The sequence below is a fragment of the Salminus brasiliensis genome, chromosome 17 (genome assembly GCF_030463535.1).
Source record: "Salminus brasiliensis chromosome 17, fSalBra1.hap2, whole genome shotgun sequence".
In the NCBI taxonomy this organism is placed as follows: domain Eukaryota; kingdom Metazoa; phylum Chordata; class Actinopteri; order Characiformes; family Bryconidae; genus Salminus; species Salminus brasiliensis.
Genome location: NC_132894.1, coordinates 31,205,344 through 31,218,698, shown reverse-complemented (window position 1 = coordinate 31,218,698; position 13,355 = coordinate 31,205,344). Strand labels below are relative to the sequence as shown.

At 44.9% G+C, this 13,355-nt stretch overlaps 1 protein-coding gene across 2 annotated transcripts in view; it reads left to right on the top strand.

Annotated features, from left to right (window-relative positions):
* Positions 1–13,355, top strand: part of sptbn1 (spectrin, beta, non-erythrocytic 1) — an 89,250-nt gene that overhangs the window by 51,017 nt on the left and 24,878 nt on the right. For both annotated transcript variants that reach the window (XM_072660402.1, XM_072660403.1), the window contains one exon: positions 6,877–7,028. In XM_072660402.1, coding sequence (XP_072516503.1) covers positions 6,877–7,028 — 152 coding nt within the window. The remainder of the gene's footprint in view (positions 1–6,876; positions 7,029–13,355) is intronic.

Below are 13,355 nucleotides of genomic sequence, written 5' to 3'. Positions count from 1 at the left end.
TGGCATAATAATCCATAAATCCAGTGGATTTCAGAAAAGTGAGTGGAATATGGATGCTACTGTAACTGTAAGCTAGTGGTTTTAGTTCAGACTCGCTGTTAAAACAGACAGGTTGCAAATAAATGCAGAAAATGATGCTAAAACACTGAAACTGTGCAACATCATAGGTTTTAAACGATTAGTAGGAGGCAGTTCATAAGAATTAGGGCATTTTGAATGTGTCCAGGAGGATGAGCACATCTGTAGATGATTCTAGGACTAGGAAAGAATATCCAGTATCGTAAAATAGAGTATGACATCTTTATAACTTCTTTCCAGGCCCAAAATGCTTGACTTATTGAAAAAAAACCCTGCTAAAATTGCAGTTTGCTGTGTAGTTTATGCTCTGTTTGAATCTGCGTGTAATAACCATTGTTAATACAGCATTTAGTTCCAAGCCTGTGAGCTGTGATATACTGCGTGCTTGTTTTAGGTGTTGGCCCTACGCGCTGTGCTGACACTGTTGTCCTTGGGATGTTTTCCTGGAAGTGATGTAATTGAAGAGGTCTGCTCAATGGAATCAGATGAAGCCCAGTGAATCACAGGATAGTACTATAGTCCGCTGGGCACGTCCGTGTGCGTTTCCTGCAGGCCGGGAGGGGAAAGGCCGGAGCGGGCTGACCTCCGATGTGTCTGAAAGACCTTGGCCTAATCAAGACTTCCTTTTCCTGCAGAAAACAACCACACGACTGACTGTGGGCTGCTCTGAGGCATGATAAAATACCCCATTGGGAACCCTCAGGGTCTTCAAGGCCTTCACAGGTGCCCTGAAGTTTTCTGAGAATATTTTTAATTGACTATATGTCCAAATGTCTGTGGACACTTTTAATGAATGCGTTCAGCTACTTAAAGTTGCACCCAACTGGTTGAGGTGGGGCGGTGATCATCCAACATCAGTAAACGCAATCAAATCCTCACAGCAATCCTCCAGAATGTAGGACAGTACAATAGGGACAGTTACTCCAACCATATTGTGTATTTCCTAGCTTGTTGCTTCTATATTCTGCCTTTTTCAAAAAACCAAGCCAAAAGATGGTCCTATTCCTAACAGACCATTGGAATTCCGTATTGGGAGGCTAGCAGAAGTTAGCATATTATTGTAAAGATTTTGAGATGTATGGTCCAGACCCTGTTTTATCTATGATAGGTCAAGATGGTCAGATCACCCAATAAAACATTTGGTGATTGGTTAGAGGTTCACTTACAGGCCACCTATTGCAACCCTCTTCAGTATCAGCATTGCAAAAATACAGTACAGCAGTTACCATTAACCAGCAGTATACTCTAAACTCCTACAGCTGGGGGCCTCGGGCGCCTCTGAAATGCACCATAATAGTTTAGCTCTTAAAATGTTCTTAGGTGCAAATGATGGCCTCTTTGTTGCTGTGTTGCTGAGAAGGGTGTGGTTGAAGACAGAAATGTCAATAAATCAATAGGCCTTGGGCTGTTCTAGCCATGTTTAGACACCTCTATCCCATCTGGCTCCAGCTTAATCATTTTTTCCCTGCTCTAACAAAAGACTAAGAGTAAGAATGACCATAAGTGCTGAGGTCAAGGTCATCCAGTAATGTACAATTGCTCTTCTTGGACGTCTTACGACATCTCTACGCTAACTCAAACAATAAGCCGAGCATTGACTGTATATTGTTAGTAGGTACTCGGGTCGCGGAGTTTGACTATGCAAATAAACAGATATCAGTCCAGTCAACTGGGTGGTCTGATTCAGCAGACCCAACATTCTCAGACCACAAACTTCATCAGAAATCCAGACACTGCTATTGATTGCGCTGAATAGCTTCCGTTGCCTAAAGGGCCCCCTAAATTGACTGTTGGCTGGAGGTGTCATTCAGTCGATTTGGCTGATAGATAAAAAAATAAATAAACGACGAAACAAACCAGTATGATCTCCTTTTCTTTTCGCTCTATTCCGGAGCCTTCGCGATTCCTGTTTCCACCATCACTTTAAGTCAGCCTAAATATAATAAACGAGTATTTACAACCTGAGAAGAGTTTGGAAAAGCATAAAACCTGTTTATTGTAAAAGGGCCCTAACCGTTCAGCAGTGCTAGTTTTAATAGCGTGGCGGTGGAGAGTGAGAGAGATGTGTTTACCTAACGATAAGACCAGATGCTGCCGCATTCCTGCAGCCGTCCCCGGGGTTCGTGACGGTAGCGGAGGGGAGGAACACTGCCGCCATTGTTTCTTCACCCACAGTCCCGCGGGGGAGTCCGCAAGCCCCGCTAATATGTAGCATTCAGCGGCATCGGCGGCGATGTTATCGGCTTACAAAGAAGCCACAGTTTTGGTGCTCATACTGAGGCCTGTGTAGGGGACATAGTCCATAGTCTAGTGCTATGGAGCTCATGCAGTGGAAAGCATTGAAACTGATACACTGAATGTCCAAATGTTTCTGGACACCCCTTCTGATGAATGTATTCAGCTACTTGGTGCTCCACCCAGTACTTTTGGGATGGGTTGGGGAGCTGGGGATTGAGGTGAGGTGGTGATCATCCAACATCCTGAGCTTGCTGACGCTCTTGTTGCTACATGCAATCAAATCCTCAGAGCAATTCTCTTCCAAAATCTAGTAGAAAGCCTTAGGCAGTAAAGAGACAGTTATTCCAACAAAAGCAGAATAAGCTTTTTTAATAGTCTTGATTTCAGAAGATACAGTGAATGAGCAGGTGTCCCAATACTTTTGTCAGTATAGCGTACCTAATATATATAACAGACTTGCCTATGTGGTTTCTGACACTGTATGACTCACTGTAATCTATACACTCTAAACAATAAAGGGGCTTCAAATGGTTCAAATGGTTGAGTAATGCCATGGAAGAACCGCTTTGGGGTCCACCTTTGTCATCCATGGAGGCCCAACCTCACAACTTACAGGACTTAAAGGATCTGGGGTTTCATATACCATAGGACACCTTCAGAGGTCTTATGGAGTCCATGGCTCGACGTGTCAGAGGGGAACCGTTACATCATTTGAAGGTTTTTAGACTCACACTCACATCTCTATTAGAAACAGGGGTCTTTATAAAACAGAAAGTGGTCAGTTCTTGTGTGGCATCTCTCAAGGAACCTTTTGAAGCACTGCATCAGAACACTGTACATGTCCTGGCTGATAAATGGGGAAATGACAATGGGCTAAAGGGTTCAGAAATATGTGTGAATTTAATATTCAGCAAGTGCAGCTTGGTTTTGCTGAGGGCTTCTGTTCGACTTCTGCTCATCAGCTGGGGCGTACACAATGAATTTCACTCGGGCATGTCCTGTGGCTCCTGTTTAGATTGGCAACAGAAGGATAAGGGACCTGGTGTATCTCTGACAAACAGTGAGTGTATTCTAAGTGTCATGCGGAACAGGACAGACCGGCACCGCTACGGCCGGAGTTTCCAACAGCAGAACAACAGTCTACCCTGAAGTCTAATTTGCGTCTCCACTTCATTTTATTGCTACGCAGCACATCGGTATATCATCATTACTGTTATTACGTTAGTATGAGTGGCAGTTATTTGGTGGTGAATGTGTGTGTCTGTAGGAGTTTCAGAGAGTTTCCTGGACGTATATATCCAAACTGGAGAAGAACAGGGCTGACCTACAATGTCTGAACCAGCAAAATGGCCCTCGCTTTGTAAAAAAGCCATATCAAATCTGCCATAACATTAAAACCAGGTTTTTTTTTTATTTTTTTAATGTGGCATGAGAATCTGAGCCACTTTGACAAGGGCCAAATTGTGATGGGTAGACGAGCCATCAGGCAGCTCTTTTGCTTTCAGCTCTCAGAAGTGCTCCAAGGATAGACCACCAGTGAACCCGGTGGCAGGGTCCCCCAAAGCTCATTGATGCTCATTGAGGCCCTACCTCATCACATGCAGAACTTGAAGGATCTGCTGCTAACGTCTTGCCACCAGATACCACAGGATGCCTTGGGAGGTCTTGGGGAGTCCATGCCTCAATGGGTCAAAGCTGTTCAGGATTAGGCAGGTGGTTTTAATGTTGGCTGACTGGTACACAGTATATAATACATACTGGACCTATATACCGTATAATGCATATGGGACATATGCAAAAAAAAACTAGGCCCTGACACTGTACAAAATCAAAGCAGTGGGCTTGACGGAGTAACAAAGACAGAGGGTAGGAAGCGAGTGGTCTGCAGCAGTAATGCATGTGTTCCCGCAGGGCGTTGGAACATGTGGAACATGTATAGGTGTGTGGAAAGGAGCGACGCAAGGTCAGCAGTTTTTTCAGACCATGTGTGGATTCCAGCTTTATGTGAAGAATGAGATCACAGTTTTGTGCCTCAGTCCCTCAATTTATTCTCAGGGCCTCATATTGACACATCAATCCTCATTCCCGGCATACATAGCTCACTTCTTCAGCCCCAGTTTAGGAAATACTGCTTACAGTGCAGGTATGGAAGCACTTAGGAAAGCTGGAAATGTTCCCAGTGCTCAGAAACATCCTTTACTATTAAGATACATTCACTGTAGAGCAAATGGTAAGCAGCGAGAATGCATTTGAGAAAGCCAAGCATGTTTAATTGCAGCATTAGTGTTGGTATTATTACTGAGGCCCAGTTTGGGACTATTATTATGGCCTTGTGTTGCACAGTGTTGTTGTAGTTGATTTCTTTCCCCCTGATGTTCACTTGGAAATGCTGCTTTTTGTACCAAGACAGAAGTTACATTCCTTTGGAAGGTTATAGAAATCCATCTCCTTCCAGAAATCTAGGAACAGCACAACATTTATTCGTTTTCCCGACGTCCTGCGGTCCAGTATTGAGTGAGTGGGCCGAAACAAAATTTGTGTCTGAAAACTGCAGAAAACAACCTGCCTGGGATGAATCATGGGTGTGATGTCATTCAATCATTTGATCAGAAGCATTTCTCAGACCAATCCAATAACTCCACCGCAGACCACATGCTACATCAGCTTGAGTAAGTGGGTCCAAACCGCAAAAATGGAAATCACAAAAAAACCCAGCCTGCTAGGATTGAATCACGGTTGTGATGTCATTGAATCATTTTTACGACTTCTTCTTCTTCTTCAAGTTCAAATACTCCACCACAGACCGTCTGTTACGCCAAACCTGAGTCAGCAGACCAAAACAGTGTGTTGGGAGTTTGTTTATACATGGATTACATCAGTTAATCATTCAATTATTGAATCGACTCTCTCAATTATTTCCGACTTCCTCAAGTCCAGAGACTTAAACTTGAGTAACTGGGCTGAAAACAACCTGTTTGGAATTTGTTCCTACATGGAAACAGCAAAAAAAGCCAGCTTGGGATGAACCATGGTATTGATGTAATTTAATTATTCAATTATCCAATCCATTAACTGAGCTACAGGCCGTGTGCTACGTCAAACTTGAGTGAGTGGGCCAAAAGTGGACCATTTGGAATTTGTTCAAATGTAGAAACAGCAAAAATAAAAAAAATTTAAAAAAGAGGAATGGCCTGCTTGGGATGAATGATGGTTGTGATGTCATTTAATCATTTAATTACTGAATAGTTTTTCCTACTCCTTCCAGTCCAGTAACTCCAAGACAGACCGTCTGTTACGTCAAACTTGAGTGAGTGGCCCAAAACAGCCCGTTGTGTTGGTTCATACATGGAAACTACAATAAAAAATTGCATGCGGTTGAATGCAGTTTTCATACATGGGCTGAATATGGAGTGAAGAGGAAACCTTGGCAAACTGTGGAAACTGTGTTTTTCCATGATACTGGCCCTTTAAACCTAAAAGCGAAAGCCCATGCTGCACGCCTGACTGGCTGGTTACCGTATATTTGCTTTTGCTGTGTTCTGTTTGGAGGCTTGTCGTCCATTTGGCCCCGTGCCCTCTGGCCACTCTCACTGGCAGATGTGCTCTTCCTCTGTTTGTTGATTTTCTTTTGTTTTGGGCAGGGTTGTCAGTTACAGTGACCCCTGTTGCTCACCCCTCTCCCTCTCTCTCTCTCTCTCTCTCTCTCACTCCCGCTCTGCCTTTCTTCTTCGGTCTCTCTCTCTTTCACCCCGCCCTAGATAGCCAATAGATCTGGACAGCCAAAGCCATCCTGTCATCTTTCATGTGCAGGGGTCGGCCAGGAAAGACGCTGGAGGCGGGAGAACAATTGGACGAGACGCTTACGTCTATGCAGGGACGAGGAATGCAATAACAGGAAAATTGCTGGGATTATAAATAAACTCCCCTATGTGTGCATGCATGTGAACCGCTGGGCCAAAGGTGGGGCAGGGCAGTCTTGCAAATATAAACAGGATATAAACAGGATAGTGGACCGTCCACCTGTTTTATGTGACAAATTCAGTTCAATTGGTGGCGAAAGTGCCAGCTGATTAGTATTGGAGAGTGGAGGTCAGCGACAAGCCAGTGATTGGTTTAGCGTCTGGAATCCAAATGAGTTTCACAGCTTAGCTGGGGTCTAAAAGAGCAACAGGTCTTTGGTTATTTGCTGTTAAACCAAATGACTGAGTTTCCTGAGTTCCTAGCGTTCCATGATCCGGACTCAATAATTGCAGAGTTCCAAATCTGCGGTTATAGCTGCAAACGGAGGATGCATCTCCATATGAATGCCTATGGATTTAGAATGGAATTTCATAAAAGCTCCTGTAGGTGTAATCTGTATGTGTCCCAATACTTTTGTCCATATTGTGTGCCTGATTCATCTATTCAGCCATCTCTCTTTGCAAGTTAAGGTGTGTGCCAGGAAGGGGGTACTCCCCTCCAAGACCAGGGTTGAGAACCTCTGATCTTAATGAGAAGATATAAAAACTCCAGCCTTGTTGTCTGCGTTGTTCTAAAGTTCTCCTCTTTCTCGTCCTGCAGATGAGCGTGAGGCGGTGCAGAAGAAAACCTTCACCAAATGGGTCAACTCACACCTGGCCCGGGTCTCCTGCCGCATCACCGACCTGTACATGGACCTGCGGGATGGCCGCATGCTCATCAAGCTGCTGGAGGTGCTCTCCGGAGAAAGACTGGTGAGCCTCCCCCCATCCCTCCCATCCTCCTCTTCTTCTCCATGGTGGTATTCCGTGATTTCGGCAGAACAAAGCCCTCAGAACATGCACATATGATTTAACTGTCTTTCAGGTCTTTTGTTGCTTTTGTCTCTGCAGTTTGCCGCGCTCTCGGTTTAGGCTTTGACAGGCAGAATCAGGTGGCGTCACGCTGACGTCAGCATGTACCGAATTAAACTCTGAGCTCCTTAATCACAGAGCTGTCAGGAGCAAAAGCAGTCATTAACAGTAACAGGGAAGGGGGGGGGGGTTACTGGTGTCTACACTTTCGCCCAGATGAATGCTTATATCGTCTAAGCACCCCAACCATGCTGTCCTAAAGACTGAGACTCTTTTCAAGAACTCCAGGCCACTTTGAGACATTAACTAACTGCTCCTAGTCCACATATCTTGGTCATTTCTTGGTCAGATTATCTGTTTGAACCTCAGTTTGGAGTGTACAATACACATCAGCATATGGTCAGTCTGGCAGGCTGTCCTGAACCACAGGGATGTGCGTCTCCAGCATTCTGCTGAAGATAACTGCCGTCCTTAAGATTATACACAAAGGTCCAGCAAACTTTGTACTATTTAAATGTTTCTGGACACCCCATTCTAATGAATGGTTAGCCACTTTAAGTTGCACCCACCGCTGACACAGATGTGCTAATACACACACACACATGTACACACATACACAGCTTGGCTAGTCCCTGTAGAGAAGTATTGGCAGTAGAAAAGGAACCTGGAGCAGCAGATATATGGAAGGTATAAAGCCCCCCAGCATTGAGCTGTGGAGTGGTGGAACTGTGTTCTCTGGAATGACGGTGGTGGTCCATCCAGTCGATACATTGGTGTTCATTGATCCAGGACTTAAAGAAGCTGCAGCTAACATGCTGGTGCCAGATACCACAGGCCACCTTCAGAGTGCACACACACACACACAGCTTGTTTAGTCCCTGTAGAGAGGTACTGCCAATAGAATAGAGCTCCAAGGAGCAGGTAAGCATGAACCTATTGGCCCCATGCCTAGGCACGGGCTAGAGGGGTAAAAAGCCCCCCAGTGTTGATTTGTAAAGCAGTAGAACTGTGTTCATCCATCCTCTACTTTCGGGATGAGTTGGTTGGAGGAGGTTTGATAATGCAATGCTCCACAAATTTGTAGAAAGCCTTCCCTGGACAGTAGAGCCAGTCACTCTTTTTAATACCCTTCATTTCAGCAGAAACAATGAATGAGCAGGTGTCCAAATACTTTTGACTACGTGACTACGTAGCTACGTAGCGTGTCTTTTGTCTGCCCTGGCCATTGAGCAGACCAAGGTTAGTCATACATTGCTTCTACATCAGAGGTCTTGTGGGGTCCATAAGTCCATGTAGTGTATGCTACTTTGCTGCTGGAAAGGTTGCGACCTTCTATTATCAAACACAGGACAGTATCTCCTTTACCTGTGTTAGGCTGATAAAGCCTTGCCTCTGGGAGGGCTCTTTTAAACAGTGCTCATTATTCTGCTGTAATCTTTTTATTGCATGCTCTTAGGTGACGGTCAGAGATGGGTGTTTGAGGTATCGTACATTCCTGACCTATCTATAGATCTGTTTTACGATTCAGCTGATACCACTATTATTGCAGTTTTGCTATTCCTATTTAAATAGGATCATAGTTATGTAAGAAATTCCATTTGCATTGACTGATTGAAGTGGGAAATAATAATATCAGATTACACCAAAAAAACACCCGCAGCCACTGTTAGAGTTTGGGATGCTGAGTAAGCCTGTAATTGTAGACATGCGAGCGCGCGTGTGTGTACTCTACAGCCACGTGTAACCGTAGCACACTCTGTTCACACTGACTTTCGCTATCGTCCCAAAGGCTCCTGATAAGATATCTCCCCTCCCTGGCAAACACAGCCTACAGAAAAGGAAACACAGTATCCAGACACACCCTCAAATCCGCTGTCCAAGGTTGCTCTCAGCAATTCTCCTCAAAGGCCTTCAGCTTAGGCCTTAACCCTGTCTTATCTAAGGTACGCTGCATGTCCAAATGTTTGTGGACACCCCTTCTAAAGCGGCTTCTAATTCAGCTAATTTAAGTTGTACCCATTGCTGAAACAAATGTGCACACTCAGACAGCTTGTCTCATCCCTGTAGAGAAGCACTGCCAATAGAATAGAGCTCAGAGGAGCAGGTAAGCATGAACCTATTGGCTAGAGGGGTAAAAAGCCCCCCAGTGTTGAGGTGTAGAGCAGTAGAGCTATGTTTATCCATCCTCTACTTTCGGGATGAGTTGGTTGGAGGGGGTTTGATGATGCAATGCTCCAATATTTCATAGAAAGCCTTCCCTGGACAGTAGAGCCAGTCATTTTTTTTTAATAGCCTTAATTTCAGCAGAAACAATGAATGAGCAGCTGTCCAAATACTTCTGACTATGTAGTGTAGTCGTTTTTGGGCACCGCACAGAGGTACCTCTATGTTTGCAAACCTGTCTGCCCTGGCCATCGAGCAGACCAAGGCTAGTCATTCATAGTGGATGTAACCCTGGTGACAGTACATGTAACAGAAGACATTGACCGAACCAGCCAATTGGCTACTGATCACTGTGTCACTGCCTGTTCCAACCAAGGACGTTGTCAGCTCACCTTGGAGGGCAGGGTCAGTTTACACAGTGGCATGTGGTGCAACTCAAGATGGGGAAGATTCCACTGAGTATACACCTGTAAGGGGTTTAACTACACGAGATAGCTAAGTTACCCAGATAGGAGCCCATAGTCAAGCCTGTCCAATAGAAGGAGGGGTCAAGGACATTTCTATTGGTGAAGCTACACTTTAGACCCAGGATATCCAGCCTACCCAGAAGTGCTGTTTTGTTAGCCACCCCCCTTTCCCGATTGATCCTCGTCCAACTGCGGCCCTGCTGAGGTCTATTGGGCCTGATATTTGATATCGCCCTGAGCCAAACCCATTCACCTGAAGCCGACTAGTTTACACGTGTCTTCTGAATGCAACATTTCCTTCATCAGCACTGAGCTCTTTCTGTGTACTCACTTTACACCTCTAATTCTCTGAGCGTTCATTAAACACTGCTGACATTGAAGCTCTTGAGCGGTGAGGTTGCTGTAGGTCCAGACTTGCCCTCGCAGCATGGGTACAGCTGGGAGCAGGATTTGGATTGTATTATGAGTTTATTCTTTTTTCCATACTAATACGCCACCATTTAGTCTGCAGTGCTTTTAAATGCAGGTGAGCTAGATGGCAAGGTGCCAGTTTTATGGGAGACAATCTTTATTAGAAAGATGGTCCTGCATGGAACCGCAAGTGGTTCTTCGATGGCATCGCTGAAAGAACCATTGTAGCACCTTTATTTTTGAGAGTGTAGTTCAACCTTTAGTTCCATTGGTTAAAATACGACCTGTTTCCTTTATTTATTTCCCTGATTCTTCCCTTTTTCTTCCAATGGGGTGCTCCCCCTAGCACTAGCACTAACAATGCTCCCGATACTAGGAGGGTTAGGACTTTACACATGTCTCCTCTGATACATGCAAAGCCAGCCACTGCCTCTTTTTGAACTGGGCAGCCGACACGCTCAGAGGAAAACGCTGGGTCCCCAGCTCCACCGCAGCAGCAACATCGCTTAAGAGTGATAAGGGGAGAGATCGCCGTCCACCCACCCAGATAGAGCACAGCCAGATGTGCTTTCTCAGACTCTGGCCACTGATGGCAAAGCAGCATGGCACTGAATCTTCCCTCCTCCCCGGGCCATATCGTTAGCACATTAGACGGCTGAGCCTGTTTCCTTTATTGTGGATATTTTTGTGTACACACCCATCTTATTTCCTAAGCTATTATCTCTTATCTGATTGTAAATTATAATCACTTTATTAGACTATTTCAGGAATATTTCATGGTGGAGTTGGTGCTGCCAGATACCACATATATCAATTAAACTACATGTACAGGGTATATACAGTAACATAGGCTTTTAGCATACATCATGCATATACACACCCACAGTATGTACATTATACAAATCAACAGCGTCTAAACGATACGTGATTGGCCGACAGAATGGCTGACCTGTCAGCTTTGGTGATGTAATAGTTTTAAAAAAAGAAAATTGCTGATGTCATTGTAGCGCTCCATACTGCTCCCTGCCTGCTGTGTGTGTGTGTGTGCTTGTGATCTGCATCTCAAAGAGCCGCAATGCCTCTGCAGTGTGTGTGAGCGTTAGTGTGTCCGCAGGAGACCTCAGCAAGGACCATACCACCTACACCTCTCGGGAGGGGGATACTCACATTAACCCCCTCCTCTTAAGGCTCGTCTAGCCGTCTAGCTCTTCGGCAGACGCCTCACCCAGAGCCCCCCTCAGGGATCAGGTGGTGTCTGAGTCTCCTCTCAAAGCCTGACGGACTCTCTGCTGCTCTGAAGGCTTGGGCGTCCACTTCCCTTTTCGCAGCCTCATCCATTATTACATTCCGTCTGTCCTCAGACTCAGCCGCCACACCTCGGTACAAAGTCTCCTCACACATCATGTCCCAGGGCATGAGGCTGCAGTGGCAGCCAGTTACTCATTTACTCAGAACGATAGATAGAGCGCTTTAGAAACACCACAGGTTTCTTCTCCACAAAGAGGCAGGACGTGTAAGATATTTGTAGCGTTGAGGAAAAGCTTAAAGGAATAGTTTGGGGAAAAATGTAATGATCATGATGCTGATGATGATCACCTAGTTAAATACATAGACTAGAGTCTTAATTAACTGCTTCAGAAATGTATTGAAAAGCTATGTACACTTTTTAAAAAATATAATTTAGTCCTGAGACCTGATTTAAACATTTAAGATAAACCTGGAATGGTTGCCCCATCGTTCTGCTATGTGGAAAATGGGAGAACGGGGGTGATACTAGGCTAACATTGCTAACAAACACTGAAGTTAGACTGTCACCAGTCTCATCTCTGTTAATACAATCCCCAAAACGTCGCTCAACATTAGTGAATGTCAGGATGCTGGATGATGATCATCCCCAAAACCCCAACTCATCCCAAAAGTACTGGATGGAACACTAACCATCACTCCAGAGAACACCACTGTTCCTCCACTGCTCCACAGCTCAATGCTGGGGGGCTTTAAACCCCTTTAGCCCATGCATGGTATTAGGCTTGGTGCCAATATGTACTATTCTACTGGTGTTCGGAACGCATTCATTAGACGAAGGGGTGTCCACAAACATTTGGACAAGTTAAAGAGGTGTAATACGATTTGAGGGAGGTGCTATGCTAACTTCTGGCTAACTTTACCAACATGTTTTGGCTGATCGACCGCATCTTTCCCTTGGACTTTCTTAAAACTCCCATTGAGGCAGAGTTTTATCAGGGGTTAAAACACTGGTTGACAGATACACAGAAATAGCCATTAAACCAAACCAGGAAACAGTAGCCAATATTAGCCAATCATTACCAGGGTCAGAACCAGAAAGCCAGAAACACAGAGCACCGAATCAGGACTAACTAAACAGGTAACAAGGCAGAATTCATCAGAGCAGAAATACAAGAAATAGGACTTAGGCATGCTGCTGAGATGCAAACAGGACTTCCTAAAAAGCAGGACAGAGCTCGAGTGATAGTATTCCTAGTGTGGAATTAGGGAGGGCACACACAAAGAATGGGTGGAGAACAACTCTAGACTCTAGAGTAGCCAGGGTGGAGCTACACTGTATGTCCAAATGTTTGAGAAGTACTGCCAGTAGAATTGAACTCCCTGGAGCAGATAAACAGGAACTTATAGCTACCATGCTGCCTAATGCGAGGCGTGGGCTAGAGGGGTATAAGGCTTTGAGCTGTGGAGCAGTGGAATGATGGTGCACCATCCAGTGATTTGGAATGAGCTGGGGAGTTGGAGATGAGGTCAGGCCACCTTGTGGTCAAAGCCTCACAGCAGTGCTTCTCTAAAATCTAGTAGAAAGCTTACCTCCTTGGACAGCAGAGACAGTTACTCCAGCAAAAGCAGGATGAACTTTCTTTTTTAATACCTTTGATTTCTGGCGTCCCAATACTTTTTGTCCATATAGTGTATGTGTATGTTTTTTCACTATGGGAACCATACAATCTAATTAAGCAGCATTATGTGAGCATTGGTATTTCTTGCTCTGGGGCTCCCCCTACAGTCAGGAAGTGTAATTTGCGCTTTGAGCTGCCACTAAATGACTGTACACGTGCATTTCTGGACAAGCTGAAAGTGAAAGAAGCATATGGACTGAGGCGGTAGAGTAATACTTCCTGATTTGACACAAATATAACTCAAGGTACGCAGAGTACTA